An 18,621-nucleotide genomic window follows, 5' to 3' on the forward strand; every position below is an offset into this window, starting at 1 on the left:
TCTAACATTTTAACCCTCCTAACATTGTAACTCCACTGATATCTAACATTGTAACCCTCCACTAACTCTGCTATCTAACATTTTAACCCTCCACTAACGCTGCTATCTAACATTTTAACCCTCCACTAACTCTGCTATCTAACATTTTAACCCTCCACTAACTCTAGCTATCTAACATTGTAACCCTCTAACTCTGCTATTAACATTTTAACCCTCCACTAACGCTGCTATCTCAAACATTGTAACCCTCCACTAACGCTGCTATCTAACATTTTAACCCTCCACTAACTCTGCTATCTAACATTTAACCCTCCACTAACGCTTATCTAACATTTTAACCCTCCACCAACTCTAACATTTTAACCCTCCAACCCTCCACTAACTCTGCTATCTAACATTTTAACCCTCCACTAACTCTGCTATCTAACATTTTAACTAACTCTGCTATCTAGCATTGTAACCCTCCACTAACGCTGCTATCTAACATTTTAACCTCCACTAACTCTGCTATCTAACATTGCTATCTAACATTTTAACCCTCCACCTAACTCTCCCATTTTAACCCTCCACTAACTCTGCTATCTAACATTTTAAACTATAAACGTTTTAACCCTCCACTAACTATCTAACATTACCCTCCTAACATTTTAACCCTCCACTAACGCTGCTATCTAACATTTTAACCTCCATAACTCTGATATCTAACATTTTAACCTCCACTCCTATCTAACATTTTAACCCTCCACTAACGCTCTATCTAACATTTTAACCCTCCATATCGGCTGCTATCTAACATTTAACCCTCTTCCACTCTGCTATCTAACATTTTAACCCTCCACTAACTCTGCTATCTAACATCATTTTAACCCTCCACTAACCTGCTATCTAACATTTTAACCCTCCACTAACTCTCCTAACTAACGCTGCTATCTAACATTTTAACCCTCCACTAACTCTGCTATCTAACATTTTAACCCTCCACTAACGCTGCTATCTAACTTTATTTAACCCTCCACTAACTCTGCTATCTAACATTTTAACCTCCATTTTACCCTCCACTCTGCTTTATATCCTCCACTAATTTTAACATTTTAACCCTCCACTAACGCTGCTTTATCTAACATTTTAACCCTCCACTAACTCTGCTATCTAACATTTTAACCCTCCACTAACTCTGCTATCTAACATTTTAACCCTCCACTAACTCTGCTATCTAACATTTTAACCCTCCACTAACTCTATTATCTAACATTTTAACCCTCTATTATCTAATATTTTTAAACGCTGCTATCTAACATTGTAACCCTCCACTAACTCTGCTATCTAACATTTTAACCCTCCACTAACGCTGCTATCTAACATTTTAACCCTCCACTAACTCTGCTATCTAACATTTTAACCCTCCACTAACGCTGCTATCTAACATTTTAACCCTCCACTAACTCTGCTATCTAACATTTTAACCCTCCACTAACGCTGCTATCTAACATTTTAACCCTCCACTAACTCTATTATCTAACATTTTAACCCTCCACTAACACTGCTATCTAACATTGTAACCCTCCACTAACTCTGCTATCTAACATTTTAACCCTCCACTAACTCTGATATCTAACATTGTAACCCTCCACTAACTCTGCTATCTAACATTTTAAACTAATTTTAACCCTCCACTAACGCTGCTATCTAACATTTTAACCCTCCACTAACTCTCTGCTATCTAACATTTTAACCCTCCACATTTTAACTCTAGTATCTAACATTATAACCTCCAATAACTCTGCTATCTAACATTGTAACCCTCCACTAACGCTGCTATCTAACATTTTAACCCTCCACTAACTCTGCTATCTAACATTGTAACCCTCCACTAACTCTGCTATCTAACATTTTAACCCTCCACTAACTCTGCTATCTAACATTTTAACCCTCCACTAACTCTGCTATCTAACATTTTAACCCTCCACTAACTCTGCTATCTAACATTGTAACCCTCCCTCACTAACTCTGCTATCTAACATTGTAACCCTCCACTAACTCTGCTATCTAACATTGTAACCCTCCCCTCCACTAACTCTGCTATCTAACATTGTAACCCTCCACTAACTCTGCTATCTAACATTATAACCCTCCACTAACTCTGCTATCTAGCATTGTAACCCTCCACTAACGCTGCTATCTAACATTTTAACCCTCCACTAACTCTGCTATCTAACATTTTAACCCTCCACTAACTCTGCTATCTAACATTTTAACCCTCCACTAACGCTGCTATCTAACATTTTAACCTCCACTAACTCTATTATCTAACATTTTAACCTCCACTAACGCTGCTATCTAACATTGTAACCCTCCACTAACTCTGCTATCTAACATTTTAACCCTCCACTAACTCTGATATCTAACATTGTAACCCTCCACTAACTCTGCTATCTAACATTTAACCCTCCACTAACTCTGCTATCTAGCATTGTAACCCTCCACTAACGCTGCTATCTAACATTTTAACCCTCCACTAACGCTGCTATCTAACATTTGTAACCCTCCACTAACTCTGCTATCTAACATTTTAACCCTCCACTAACTCTGCTATCTAACATTTTAACCCTCCACTAACTCTGCTATCTAACATTTTAACCCTCACTAACGCTATATCTAACATTTTAACCCTCCACTAACTCTGCTATCTAACATTTTAACCCTCCACTAACGCTGCTATCTAACATTTTAACCCTCCACTAACTCTATTATCTAACATTTTAACCCTCCACTAACGCTGCTATCTAACATTGTAACCCTCCACTAACTCTGCTATCTAACATTTTAACCCTCCACTAACGCTGCTATCTAACATTTTAACCTCCACTAACTCTGCTATCTAACATTTTAACCCTCCACTAACGCTGCTATCTAACATTTTAACCTCCACTAACTCTGCTATCTAACATTTTAACCCTCCACTAACGCTGCTATCTAACATTTTAACCCTCCACTAACTCTATTATCTAACATTTTAACCCTCCACTAACGCTGCTATCTAACATTGTAACCCTCCACTAACTCTGCTATCTAACATTTTAACCCTCCACTAACTCTGATATCTAACATTGTAACCCTCCACTAACTCTGCTATCTAACATTATAACCCTCCACTAACTCTGCTATCTAGCATTGTAACCCTCCACTAACGCTGCTATCTAACATTTTAACCCTCCACTAACTCTGCTATCTAACGTTTTAACCCTCCACTAACGCTGCTATCTAACATTTTAACCCTCCACTAACTCTGCTATCTAACATTTTAACCCTCCACTAACGCTGCTATCTAACATTTTAACCCTCCACTAACTCTATTATCTAACATTTTAACCCTCCACTAACGCTGCTATCTAACATTGTAACCCTCCACTAACTCTGCTATCTAACATTTTAACCCTCCACTAACTCTGATATCTAACATTGTAACCCTCCACTAACTCTGCTATCTAACATTGTAACCCTCCACTAACGCTGCTATCTAACATTTTAACCCTCCACTAACTCTGCTATCTAACATTGTTACCCTCCACTAACTCTGCTATCTAACATTTTAACCCTCCACTAACGCTGCTATCTAACATTTTAACCCTCCACTAACTCTGCTATCTAACATTTTAACCCTCCACTAACTCTAGTATCTAACATTATAACCCTCCACTAACTCTGCTATCTAACATTGTAACCCTCCACTAACGCTGCTATCTAACATTTTAACCCTCCACTAACTCTGCTATCTAACATTGTAACCCTCCACTAACTCTGCTATCTAACATTTTAACCCTCCACTAACTCTGCTATCTAACATTTTAACCCTCCACTAACTCTGCTATCTAACATTTTAACCCTCCACTAACTCTGCTATCTAACATTGTAACCCTCCCCTCCACTAACTCTGCTATCTAACATTGTAACCCTCCACTAACTCTGCTATCTAACATTGTAACCCTCCCCTCCACTAACTCTGCTATCTAACATTGTAACCCTCCACTAACTCTGCTATCTAACATTATAGCCCTCCACTAACTCTGCTATCTAGCATTGTAACCCTCCACTAACGCTGCTATCTAACATTTTAACCCTCCACTAACTCTGCTATCTAACGTTTTAACCCTCCACTAACGCTGCTATCTAACATTTTAACCCTCCACTAACTCTGCTATCTAACATTTTAACCCTCCACTAACGCTGCTATCTAACATTTTAACCCTCCACTAACTCTATTATCTAACATTTTAACCCTCCACTAACGCTGCTATCTAACATTGTAACCCTCCACTAACTCTGCTATCTAACATTTTAACCCTCCACTAACTCTGATATCTAACATTGTAACCCTCCACTAACTCTGCTATCTAACATTATAACCCTCCACTAACTCTGCTATCTAGCATTGTAACCCTCCACTAACGCTGCTATCTAACATTTTAACCCTCCACTAACTCTGCTATCTAACATTGTTACCCTCCACTAACTCTGCTATCTAACATTTTAACCCTCCACTAACGCTGCTATCTAACATTTTAACCCTCCACTAACTCTGCTATCTAACATTTTAACCCTCCACTAACGCTGCTATCTAACATTTTAACCCTCCACTAACTCTGCTATCTAACATTTTAACCCTCCACTAACTCTGCTATCTAACATTTTAACCCTCCACTAACTCTGCTATCTAACATTTTAACCCTCCACTAACTCTGCTATCTAACATTTTAACCCTCCACTAACTCTGCTATCTAACATTGTAACCCTCCCCTCCACTAACTCTGCTATCTAACATTGTAACCCTCCACTAACTCTGCTATCTAACATTGTAACCCTCCCCTCCACTAACTCTGCTATCTAACATTGTAACCCTCCACTAACTCTGCTATCTAACATTGTAACCCTCCACTAACGCTGCTATCTAACATTTTAACCCTCCACTAACTCTGCTATCTAACATTTTAACCCTCCACTAACGCTGCTATCTAACATTTTAACCCTCCACTAACTCTGCTATCTAACATTTTAACCCTCCACTAACTCTATTATCTAACATTTTAACCCTCCACTAACGCTGCTATCTAACATTGTAACCCTCCACTAACTCTGCTATCTAACATTTTAACCCTCCACTAACTCTGATATCTAACATTGTAACCCTCCACTAACTCTGCTATCTAACATTATAACCCTCCACTAACTCTGCTATCTAGCATTGTAACCCTCCACTAACGCTGCTATCTAACATTTTAACCCTCCACTAACTCTGCTATCTAACATTGTAACCCTCCACTAACTCTGCTATCTAACATTTTAACCCTCCACTAACGCTGCTATCTAACATTTTAACCCTCCACTAACTCTGCTATCTAACATTTTAACCCTCCACTAACGCTGCTATCTAACATTTTAACCCTCCACTAACTCTGCTATCTAACATTTTAACCCTCCACTAACTCTAGTATCTAACATTATAACCCTCCACTAACTCTGCTATCTAACATTGTAACCCTCCACTAACGCTGCTATCTAACATTTTAACCCTCCACTAACTCTGCTATCTAACATTGTAACCCTCCCCTCCACTAACTCTGCTATCTAACATTGTAACCCTCCACTAACTCTGCTATCTAACATTTTAACCCTCCACTAACTCTGCTATCTAACATTTTAACCCTCCACTAACTCTGCTATCTAACATTGTAACCCTCCACTAACTCTGCTATCTAACATTGTAACCCTCCCCTCCACTAACTCTGCTATCTAACATTTTAACCCTCCACTAACTCTGCTATCTAACATTTTAACCCTCCACTAACGCTGCTATCTAACATTTTAACCCTCCACTAACTCTGCTATCTAACATTGTAACCCTCCCCTCCACTAACTCTGCTATCTAACATTTTAACCCTCCACTAACTCTGCTATCTAACATTGTAACCCTCCACTAACTCTGCTATCTAACATTGTAACCCTCCCCTCCACTAACTCTGCTATCTAACATTTAACCCTCCACTAACTCTGCTATCTAACATTTTAACCCTCCACTAACTCTGCTATCTAACATTGTAACCCTCCACTAACTCTGCTATCTAACATTTTAACCCTCCACTAACGCTGCTATCTAACATTTTAACCCTCCACTAACTCTGCTATCTAACATTGTAACCCTCCACTAACTCTGCTATCTAACATTTTAACCCTCCACTAACGCTGCTATCTAACATTTTAACCCTCCCTCCACTAACTCTGCTATCTAACATTTTAACTGAGCTTTAACCTTTACATTTTGCCTGTAATTTAACATATCATTCCCAGCATGCAGCGTTTTCAGTATGCCTCAGGCTTTTATGTTTCTCTTCCTCCTTCTGCAACATCAATTAACCCCCATTTCCCACGCACATAGAGCCAATAGGACAGGCCGACCTTTCCCGGAGAAATTGAAATGTGCTTTACATTTATCAACTTAATTAGGTTCACAAGCTGCTGCACGCTACCCTTGATTACACTGTAATTCAATAAGAAAAACATTATTTCAAATGCAGATAGAGGAAAATAATAAAAAAGCCCTTCTGGTGGGACTTGCCATTTTCAGTTAGGGACATTTCAAATGAAAATGTATGACAATGGAGCAACTATGAGGACACTGGTGATGGTAGCGGCCATTTTGGCCCACTGTCAGGTTCGGTTTCAAGGTAAAAAAGACAAATAGATGCGTGTTTCTGCTGTCATGTCATACCAACTTCACCCTGTCGCTCACAGAGATACCACAGCCCGGGAAGCAGATCGGGGAATTTAAGTGAAGCCATGGCTGTTGTCAACGCTAGTCTCTTACCACTTCAAACATGTGCTTCTATCCCATCGATCCTTAATACTCATATAACTATAGATGGACTTGTAAGATGTGTTGTAGGTTCAAATTCAGCTGTTTAATTGCTGCTTCAATAATGTGATGGCGTCAGAATAAGCCAAAAGAAGACGTCATCACCACCACCCTGTGTGCCCACACACACACCTTGGAAGAGGAAGTGTCACACTCCTGGCAGATCCAGCCGTATCCTGTCTGCTTGGGAGACTTCTTCAGGGGAGGGTCCAGACAGCCAAAGTGGTAGCACAGACAACACTCATCACACCTACAGGAGAGAGAGGTGGGGAAGGAGTCACATACAGTGGAACACACACACACACAGTTCCAATAGAACTCAGAGTATTCTTCAATGGAAGCTTGTTTAACATCAGATATGTGCAGTGCGGTGTCCGTCAGGGCAGTTGCCTTGGGCCGCTGCTCTTTTATATTTTTACAAATGATTTGCCACTTGTCTTACAAGAAGCTAAAATGACTATGTAGGCTGATGATTGCACACTCCACACATCAGCACCTACAGCCAGAAAGTTCACTGAGAGTCATCACTGTCACTTCTGCGAGCAGGCCATTCTAATCGACCTGGCTGGGGTATCCTGGAAGGATATTGACCTCGTTCCGTCAGTCGAGGATGCCTGGTTGTTCTTTAAAAGTAATTTCCTCACCATCTTAAATAAGCATGCCCCTTTCAAAAAATGTAGAACTAAGAACAGATATAGCCCTTGATTCACTCCAGACCTGACTGCCCTCGACCAGCACAAAACCATCCTGTGGCGGACTACACTAGCATCGAATAGTCCCAGCGATATGCAACTTTTCAGGGAAGTCAGGAACCAATGCATGCAGTCAGTCAGGAAAGCAAAGGCTAACTTTTTCAAACAGAAATTTGCATCCTGTAGCTCGAACTCCAAAAGGTTTTAGGACACTGTAAAGTCCATGGAGAATAAGAGCACCTCCTCCCAGCTGCCCACTGCATTGAGGCTAGGTAACACTGTCACCGCCGATAAATCTAAGATAATCAAGAATTTCAATAAGCATTTCTTTACGGCTGGCCATGCTTTCCTCCTGGCTATCCCAACCCCGGCCAACAGCTCTGCACCCCCCAGCTACTTTCCCAAGCCTCCCACCTTCTCCTTTACCCAAATCCTGATAGCAGATGTTTTGAAAGAGCTGCAAAACCTGGACCCGTACAAATCAGCTGGACTTGAAAATCTGGACTCTCCTTCTAAAATTATCCGCTGCAATTTTTGCTACGCCTATTACCAGTCTGTTCAACCTCTCTTTCATATCATCCAAGATCCCTAAAGACTGGAAAGCTGCCGCGGTCATCCCCCTCTTCAAAGGGGTGTCACTCTAGACCCAAACTGTTACAGACCTATATCCATCCTGCCCTGCCTTTCTAAAGTCTTCGAAAGCCAACTTAATAAAACAGATCACCAACATTTTGAATCCCACGTACCTTCTCCGCTGTGCAATCCAGTTTCCGAGCTGGTCACGGGTGCACCTCAGCCACGCTCATGGTACTAAACGATATCATAACCGCCATTGATTAAATACGGTACTGTGCAGCCGTCTTCATCGACCTGGCCAAGGCTTTCGACTCTGTCAATCACTGTATTCTTATCAGCAGACTCAACAGCCTTGGTTTCTCAAATGACTGCCTCGCCTGGTTCACCAACTACTTCTCAGATAGAGTTCAGTGTGTCAAATCAGAGGGCCTGTTGTCCGGACCGCTGGCAGACTCTATGGGGGAGCCACACGGTTCAATTTTTGGCCCAACTCTTTTCTCTGTATATATATCAATGCTGCGGGTCCCTGATCCACCTCTACGCAGACGACACCATTCTGTATACTTCTGGCCCTTCTTAGGACACTGTGTTAACTAACCTCCAAACGAGATTCAATGCCATACAACACTCCTTCTGTGGCCTCCAACTGCTCTTAAACGCTAGTAAAACCAAATGCATGCTTTTCAACCGTTCACTGCCTGCACCTGCCCGCCCGACTAACATCACTACTCTGGACGGTTCTGACTTAGAATATGTGGACAAATACAAATACCTAGGTGTATGGCTAGACTGTAAACTCTCCTTCCAGACTCATATTAAACATCTCCAATCCAAAATGAAATCGAGAATCGTCTTCCTATTTTGCAACAAAGCCTCCTTCACTCATGCCACCAAACAAACCCTCGTAAAACTGACTATCCTACCGGTCCTCGACTTTGGCGATGTCATTTACAAGATAGCCTCCAATACTCTACTCAGCAAACTGGATGCAGTCTATCACAGTGCCATCCATTTTGTCACCAAAGCCCCATATACTACCAACCACTGCAACCTGTATGCTCTAGTCGGCTGTCCCTCGCTACATATTCGTCGCCAGACCCACTGGCTCCAGGTCATCTATAAGTCTATGTTAGGTAAAGCTCCGCCTTATCTCAGCTCACTGGTCACGATAACAACACCCACCCGTAGTACGCACTCCAGCAGGTATATCTCACTGGTCACCCCCAAAGTGATAACCTCCTTTGGCCGCCTTTCCTTCCAGTTCTCTGCTGCCACTGACTGGAACGAATTGCAAAAATCTCTGAAGCTGGAGTATTATATTTCCCTCACTAACTTTAAACATCAGCTATCTGAGCAGCTAACCGATCGCTGCAGCTGTACATAGCCCATCTGTAAATAGTGCATCCAATCTACTTACTTCATCTCCATATTGTTTTTATTTACTCTTCTGCTCTTTTGCACACCAGTATTTCTACTTGCACATCATCATCTGCACATCTATCACTACAGTGTTGATTTGCTAAATTGTAATTACTTCGCTACTATGGCCTTTATTTTGTCTCTATTGTGTTATTGACTGTACGCTTGTTTATTCCATGTGTAACTCTGTTGTTGTTTGTGTCGCAGTGCTTTGCTTTATCTTGGCCAGGTCGCAGTTGTAAATGAGAACTTGTTCTCAACTAGTCTACCTGGTTAAATAAAGGTGAAATAAAGGTGAAATAACGAAATACATTTAAAAAAAATAGCAATGAGTTAAGGTCAGTGTCAGAACTGGTAATTATCAATAAACTGGTCTTAAATACCTCTAAAACCAAAAGCATTGCATTTGGTTCAAAGCATTCTCGTAGACCTAAACCTCTACTGGAGATATGTGTAAAGGGTGTGACCATCGAACAAGGTGAAGCAGCTGAACTCCTAGGAGTAACATTGGATGGTCAGTTATCATGGTCAAGCCATATTGACAAAGTTGTTGTGAAAATGGGGAAGGGCATGTCTGCTTTGCTTTTGACACAAGAATAAACTGTACTAGATATTCAGGCTCTGATCGTTTCCCATCTTGATTCCTGTCTGGTAATATAATCAGGTGCAGTAAAGAAAGACCTAGCAAAGCTGCAACTGACTCTAAACAAAGCAGCACGTCTTTAACCGCACAGACACTACTAACATTAACAACATGCATCATAGTCTTTCATGGTTGAGGACAAATTGTCTACTTCTCTTCTAAAGAAACATTTGTGTGTTGAAAATGCCTAACCACTTGTATAATCTATTTGCATACACTTCAAACAAACATCCATAACCCATCAGACAGGCCACTACGGGTTTCCTCAGTGTACCCAAACCAAAAACAGATGTAATGTGTCGCTCAGTTCTGTATAGAGCCATGTCATCATGGAATGATCTGTCACCAGAGGTTACACAGGCAAAAAGCAAGATCTTCAAGGTCCTCTAGATCTACTTTAATGTAGATATGAATAGTGTGTATAGTATTTTTCTTTTTCTCTTTGTTTCCAATATATAACTCTTATTTGAATTGGATGTAATATCTTATGTTGTTCTTGTCTACAACTGTTCTGTACTTTGTCATGTATTTGTACAGTTTTGTGTGGAGCCCAGGAAGAGTAGCTGCTGCATGTGCAGTAGCTAATGGGGATCCTAATCAACTAAACAAACACACACACTACGAAAGACAGATCATGACAGGGCAGGTAGTTGTCAGGGATTAGATGATTATGAAATCAAACCACACTATTACTACTCCTTCCCTTGACCTTACACACGTGTCATACTATGAGCATAGCTTTTTGTATAGTTTGGCCAGACAGCTTTATCATTACACAAGCCAGTTAACCGTCCTACCATGGTGTCCTCGGGTCAGGCACCGGGGTTTTGCAACCTTACAGTACAGGCAGTAAAAAACAAAATATGAATATTGACTATCACACACATCAATATGGTTTTGTGTGCGTGTGGTGTGTGCGGGTGTTTACCTGAGTGAGTTTTTCTGTGTTGAATGAGACAACTAAAACTCAATTTAGCATTCATGAGATTACAGTGGTTGAGCCTGAATGCCCTTCAGTCCATCCATCCTTCCAATCCACGATCAACTAATTATGTCTTAATCAATGTGGGAGATTCAGATTTTTCAATGAAAATCTGATCAACCAGATAACAGCCCAGGGAGATCAATCTGTTCATTCGCTCTTCTCATCTCTATTACGGGAGGGGAAGAGGAGAGGAGGAGAGGAGAGGAAGGGGGAGGAGGGGGACAGGAGAGGATGAGGGGAGGGGAGGGGGAGGCGGGGAAGAGGAGAGGGGGAGGAGGGGAAGAGGAGTGGAGAAGGAAAGGAGAGGAGGGGGAAAGGAGAGGAGAGGGGAGGAGGGGGAGAGGAGAGGATGGGGGAGGAGGGGGACAGGAGAGGATGAGGGGAGGGGGAGGCGGGGAAGAGGAGAGGGGGGGACTTAGGGAAGGTGAACCACATAGGATGAAGATCGATTTCTGTGCAAATGTCTCATGGATATCTATGCATGATTTAGGCTACCTGAAAGTCCAATAGACATGACTGTACTTGTCTAGGATAGAGAGACTGTAACACAACAGCATATCGAAACAGAGCCAGACGTGTATTTAAGTCCCAGTGAAGTTGTGATGACAACTGGTGAAGTTCCGGAGGGTTGAACCCAGCACCTCCTGTCAGAGGAGCCCTTTTCACCACAACAACTACCAGGAACCGCTATTCTAATTAAAGAACCTATTATGAATAAAGGCCTTAGTCTACTTCACAGACTAATGAGGAAGTAACCCAACCATATGGACATCTCCCCTTGACCCCGTCACACAGGACTGCAGGTGACTGTTGTAAGTGTTGTCACAACACATATCGCCACAGCAGAGTCACTGTGTTTCTTGTACACATACAGTGGCCTATCTCTTCCAGACAGGCAAGGCTATTTCCAATCCCACTATTCCCACAGGATCAACCACCACTGGGGATCATTCTAAGCTAAGCCCCCCAACATAATCTATCTGTTCCAATTCTCTGTCAATATACTGAGCAGGGGTTTATTGTGAAATCTATGGGTGTTCAGTCACCGCTCCTACAAATGAATTCTGCTTCATGTAGTCGAACCAGAAGGAAATGGAGAAGGCAACCTTCCCACGTTGATGTGAATATCTGAATGTACACAGTATGAACAAAAAGGCTACTGCCAATAACGCAAAGAATAAGCATCTGTTGAAAGACTGCATGCTGTAGTGTGCAAAAAGCAAGTACTGATTAATAAAGTCTACCAACTGTCCTGTGTGGGAAGTCATAGTACAACCAATAAGATACTAGTGCAGCAGCCATACCATGAACGCTGATAACTAAAAGGTAAGACATCTACAATCCCTGTGCCTTCACTGATACAGACAGTAAATAACAAACACATTACGACTAGAAGATCAAATGTAAAACATCCAGCACCGCTTCCCGGAAAGCGTGGCCAGAGGACGTCTTTTTGCTACCATGGTGTTCACCTCAAGTAAAATAGGTTATCTTTCATAACCCTGAGGTATTAAACATTAAAACAACCGTGTACATATATCAATGTGAATTCATTCCACGGCAGGCAATATTTTACATACTACAGTAGTTGTGTCTGTATTCGTCTATTGCCTCTCCTCTGTCCCTATCTCCTCCATATATTCACTGTGACAGGGCAATGTAGAAACGTGTTGCCGTCGACAGCAGACTGTCAGCTCAGAACAGCCTCTCTTACATGATCTGCAGTTAAAGGAGACGCCATCAGAGGAAACCGGTAACCACTGCTTTGTTCACATCCTATTCAACCTATTCAAATCGGTAGTGGAATAGCTAATGGGTGTTAAAGTCCGCCCAGTTCATCATCCTCTTTAACTAACGAAGTGTAAATCATTTAGTTTAGTGTCTGGAATTAAGTACATTAACATCATATGAGAGAGTGTGACTGGTGATTGGGAATAGGGAATTTGCAGTAGGGGAGGTTTTGGGGTTGAGAATGGGGTGTGGATGACATGTCTTCTATGTGCACATCAAGACCTGGTTTCCTGGACTTATTCCATGTTTTTAGTCCAGGACCAAGTATATTATGTGTCAGCCCCTAAACCTGTTAGATTGACTAAAACCAGAGTAACAATTCAATACATAGATAATTGGTATCTTACTAAGTTAGTGTTTCCCAACCCTGGTCCTCCAGTATCCCCAACATTACACATTTGTGTTGTAGCCCTGGACAAAAACACCTACGTTGAGGGCTTGATGATTAGTTGACAAGATGAATCAGGTGAGCGTGTCCAGAGCTACAATACAAACGGTGTGCTGGTACTTGAGGACCACGGTTGGGAAACGCCGTACTAAGTTGTAGAAGCAGAGACGAACAGCTGGTGCACATCAGCAGGGAACCTGCAGAGGCAGGTGGTCCACACACACACGGACGCAGAGACACACACCACACCCACACTAGATGGGCTGAGTAGGCATATCTGTCTAGGAAACAAGGGGGAATTTAAAGCACCCTCTGGCCTCATCAGTGAAAAGAAGACAAATGACCACAAGTGTGTCTGCGGCGCTAATAAGTTACCCTCCTATTGTGGCACACAATCACCAATTGATTAACCATGAATCTCCTCTACAGGGCCAAGAGAGGAGGAGGTAGACTCCTCTGCCGGAGACATGCACACACACACGCACGCGCACACACACAAAAACACACTTGAAACACCTCCCAAAACTTTTATTAGGCGAGTGCGTGTGTGTTTATTTGTGTGTGTGTGCACACGACACTTAGCCCTGCTTACTTATTTTAATTACTTGACCTTAAAACCTCTTAAATGTAACATCCCCATATTTGGGGACCTTATTTGATTTTTTACATTTCAATTCAGTCGGGTATGAGAACGGTAGCCCCTATCTACAGAAGCAGGGTGTGGACGGAAAGCTGAGTTTCTGATCTGTGCCTTCTTTGGTGTGACTTACTATCATATACGGGCATACAAATGTATACGGTCAGGCCGAGCCGATGACCTCATTTCAAGATGGCTGCTACCTACATTCTGATTAGCGTTGTGAAGCATAAACAAAATTAACACAAAATACATCTATACACACCAAAAGCTGGGACTCCACAGATCATGAGGATGTCTTATTTGTCTGCCTGTGACCTACCGTTATTGACCACCAGCCCGAGAGCCAACATGTTTATTTTACACAACGTTTTCACCAAACAGCAAACATCTTACAAGGTAAGCTTCAATTTGGTCTGTGTTTGAGCTATAGCTACATGGATAATATTAAATTCATCCTTAGGTTGGTAAGAACAAATCTAGCCTATTGTCAATGTTATCTGATGATGTATGACTTAATGGCAACATCGAATGGACACCAAGTCACTATATCTTCGCACACTTGTCCCCCGACACCACAATGTTTGAGAGGTTGGTGTTGTAGAAATGTAGCTTTTCTAGTGAACAATAACTTTTAGGCACATCAAGTGTGCAAAAACAGTGCAATTACTACATTTGGACACTATGGAGAGGTTGAAAGGACACTTGAATGTACCCTGGATACCCCATAACACCACCACAATGTTTGAGTGAGGTTGATATGGTAGAAATTGTGTTTTTATACTGAACAAATAGCATTTAGGGATTGCAAATATGTAATAGCACTGTAATGATCTAATTTACAGTCATATGCCACTTTGGAGCGGTTCACATATATACATCAATCACATTTTTTTCCTGATATTGTTCACATTTTGTGGAAGCCAAATGATGTGTTTCCAACTCTAGGCATCAATAATTCACTTCTAGCTTGTCAATGAAATACTATTTTTAAAAAATAATTTAAAAAACGGTTATTTTGTGTGTGCTTGATCTTGTGTATTCTGAACTATGTAACTCCTATCTATCTTCTGATCATTTCCTCATAATCTCCCAGATGTCTTCTTTCCAAATATACAAAGTTTTGACATGTAACCACACATGAATAGCAGTTACTTTTGGGTACGTATATTTAGGCGGAAATCTACATTTTGCCATTACATCTGTTTTAATGAACCTATTGTGTTGTGTATCTCGGTGAGCATCTTTGAATTAAAACACTGCTCATGATGCTGACCCACCCGTCTGGCTGCTGGTTGATGAGTAGATGATTATTAGTTCATTAAAATTCAAAATGACGATTCCTGAATTTTGCAATAAGTTCAAGAGGAAGAAACATTTCCTTTCGGTTCTACTGGATCACCCTTCTGTTTTCCACTTCTTTCAATTTCAGTCGGAATCTTTTATCAAACGCATTTATAATTAGGAGTATTTCTTTAACATTGTACAAAACACAAACATTCTATGTTATTTTCACAATTTGTACATTATAAAGTGACTTCAGAAAGTATTCACACCCCTCAACTTTTTCCTCATTTTATTGTGTTTTAGTGGGATTAAAGTTTTTCCTCATTTTATTGTGTTTTAGTGGGATTAAAGTTTTTCCTCATTTTATTGTGTTTTAGTGGGATTAAAGTTTTTCCTCATTTTATTGTGTTTTAGTGGGATTAAAGTTTTTACTCATTTTATTGTGTTTTAGTGGGATTAAAGTTTTTCCTCATTTTATTGTGTTTTAGTGGGATTAAAGTTTTTCCTCATTTTATTGTGTTTTAGTGGGATTAAAGTGGATTTGTCTTTTTTTTGTCAACGCAAAATACTCTAATATCAAAGTGGAACAAAATGGTTTATTTTTATTTTTTATTAATGGAAAATAAAACGGTAATATATCTTTATTAGATAAGTATTCAACCCCCTGTATCAATACATGTTAGAATCACCTTTGGTAGCAATTACAGTCTTTATGGGTAAACACCCTAAGAGCTTTGCATACCTAGATTGCACAATATTTGCCCATTATTCTTGCCACCAATATGCTTGAGAATATGAGGAGTAGTACTCAGTGATATGTTGGATTTGCCGTACTTGCAGCATTTCTTTAGTGCCTTATTGCAAAAAGGATGCATGATTTGGAATATTTGTATTATGTACAGGTTTCCTTCTTTTCACTCTGTCATTTAGGTTACTATTGTGGAGTAACTACAATGTTGGTGATCCATCCTCAGTTTTCTCCTATGACAATAGTTAAACTCTAACAGTTTATTTTACTCCACCCTTCTCACCTTCTCCCCAATTTCGTGATATCTAATTGGTAGTTACGATCCTGTCTCATCTCTGAAACTCTCCAACGGGCTCGGGAGAGGTGAAGGTCAAGTAATGCGTCCTCCCAAACATGACCCATCAAGACGTGCTGCTGCTTAACACCTGTTCACGGGAAGTCACCCGCACTAATGTGTCGGAGGAAACACTATCCAACTGACTACTGAAGTCAGCTTGCAGGCCCCCGGCCCTCCACAAGGAGTCGCTAGAGCACGATGTGACTAGGAAAGCCTCCCTGGCCAAACCCTCCCCTAACCCGGGCGACTCTGGGCCAATTGTGTGCCGCCCTATGGGACTCCCGGTCACTGCCAGCTGTGACACATCCTGAGATCGAACCCCAGGCTGTAGTGACCGCTACGCTACTTGGGAGCCAACTCTGTAACTCAATTTAGTCACCATTGGCCTTATGGAAATCCCTGAGCATTTTCCTTGCCCTCCGGTAACTGAGTTAGGAAGGACGCCTGTATCTTTGTAGTGACTGGGTGTATTGATATAACATCCAAAGTGTTATTTTTACCCATCTACCAATTGGTGCCCTTCTTTGCAAGTCATTGGAAAATCTCCCTGGTCTTTGTGGTTGAATCTGTGCTTGAAATTCACTGCTTGACTGAAGGACCTTACAGATAATTATATGTATGGGGTACAAAGATGGGGTAGTCATTTAAAAATAATGTTAACACTTTTCTTGCACTTTTGTGACTTGTTAAGCACATGTTTACTCCTGAACTTATTTAGGCTTGCCATAACAAAAGGGTTGAATACTTATTGACAATACATTTTAGCTTTACATTTTTTAGTATTGTGTGTAGATCAGTGGTACAAAATCTAAATGTCATCCATTTTAAATTCAGACTAACACAACAAAATGAGGAAAAAGTCAAGGGATGTGAATACTTTCTGAAGACAATGACAACAGGTGCTGTATGACAATAGTTATCTATGGTGTCCCTCAAGGATCAGTTTTAGGCCCACTACTCCTTCATTGTATATGCTTCCACTTGTTTTCCAGTTCTTCCTCACTGAGCTTATATACATTATCAGTGGCGCAGGCCAGTCCTTGGCTACCTGGTCTGAGAGTTAAGTGATGCAGTAGCCCCACCATCCTCTTCACGTACTGTGTCCATCGTACGTGGTCACTCAACCTCTATCAGCACTGAACACTGCCCTTATAGACCTCGCCACAGCAAGGTCCTTGATGTTATCAAACCAATTTGTCTCCGCTTTAATCATTGGGAAAATGTAGACGCTCGCTCGTCCCCCCCTTCTCCATCTCTCCCTCCTCAACTCTCCTCTGGAAGGAGACAGAATCCAATCACTCAAAAGTGCAGTTATTGATTGATGTAATCTTATTGGGCATGAGGTAGGCGATTGATTGGTTTTGTCTGCTACACATGTTGCTTTCGGCGGGCGACTAATATCCCCTTTCATCTGCTGTTTAATCTCTGACAGGAGTTCTTAGTGGCCCTCCTCTCTGCCACATCCTCCCCTGTACCCTCTCTCTCTCTTTTCCTTTCCCCATTCCCCTCTCTCCGTCTCCCTCTCAGTGGGATGACAAGCAGGTGGCTTAGCCGTGGTTTGATCTGCTCTCATCACAGGTCTCACAACTTCACATTACATTTCCCCTCTTCAAAGGGTCTGGAGTGTGTGGCCTCTATAGGTGTCCTCATAGACTTGTTCCCTTGTTCCTCCTCCCCCACAGGCAATCACAGCCGATGCCTCACACACAAACACACACGACTCAATGAAATCAAAGGGCATTTTAGAGATTAGACAGATAAGAAACAAAGTAAGAAAAAGGATTCACAGGGTTTAAAGTTAAAAGGATGTGTTTAAGCCAGAAGGCAGTACATGGGCTAGCGTGAAGATGTAACCTAGATCAATGTTCATTTCATTTAATCATCAGTTTTTTACCATAGATACATTGGGAGGGAGTCAGATCCGATTGATTCCCGAGGTACTTAAGCCAAGTGAGTTATAATTGGATATTAAAAGAAATCAGAGCAATTAGAGTTGTTTAATCAAAATGAGATCAGCATGAAACTGAAGGCAACTTTTCATCCGTACTTTAAGCATCTGCAAACCCTAACTCAATTGAGGTAAGACCATTGGATTAGACAACAAGGTTGGAGCTGGGATCCAAAATGTAAGTATTTAATGTACACACATACATGGTCATAATAAATTTGAGAAAAAAAGAATCCACTTACAGTACACACATGCAGGGTTCT

At 41.2% G+C, this 18,621-nt stretch overlaps 1 protein-coding gene across 4 annotated transcripts in view; it reads right to left on the minus strand.

The window, feature by feature from the left end:
• The window catches only part of LOC115129042 (PHD finger protein 14-like), a 187,619-nt gene that overhangs the window by 63,853 nt on the left and 105,145 nt on the right, over nucleotides 1-18,621 (minus strand). For all 4 annotated transcript variants that reach the window (XM_065017824.1, XM_065017822.1, XM_065017823.1 and 1 more), the window contains one exon: nucleotides 7,040-7,157. In XM_065017824.1, the coding sequence (XP_064873896.1) occupies nucleotides 7,040-7,157 (118 nt within the window). The remainder of the gene's footprint in view (nucleotides 1-7,039; nucleotides 7,158-18,621) is intronic.

The sequence above is a fragment of the Oncorhynchus nerka genome, linkage group LG4, assembly GCF_034236695.1.
Source record: "Oncorhynchus nerka isolate Pitt River linkage group LG4, Oner_Uvic_2.0, whole genome shotgun sequence".
Lineage (NCBI taxonomy): Eukaryota > Metazoa > Chordata > Actinopteri > Salmoniformes > Salmonidae > Oncorhynchus > Oncorhynchus nerka.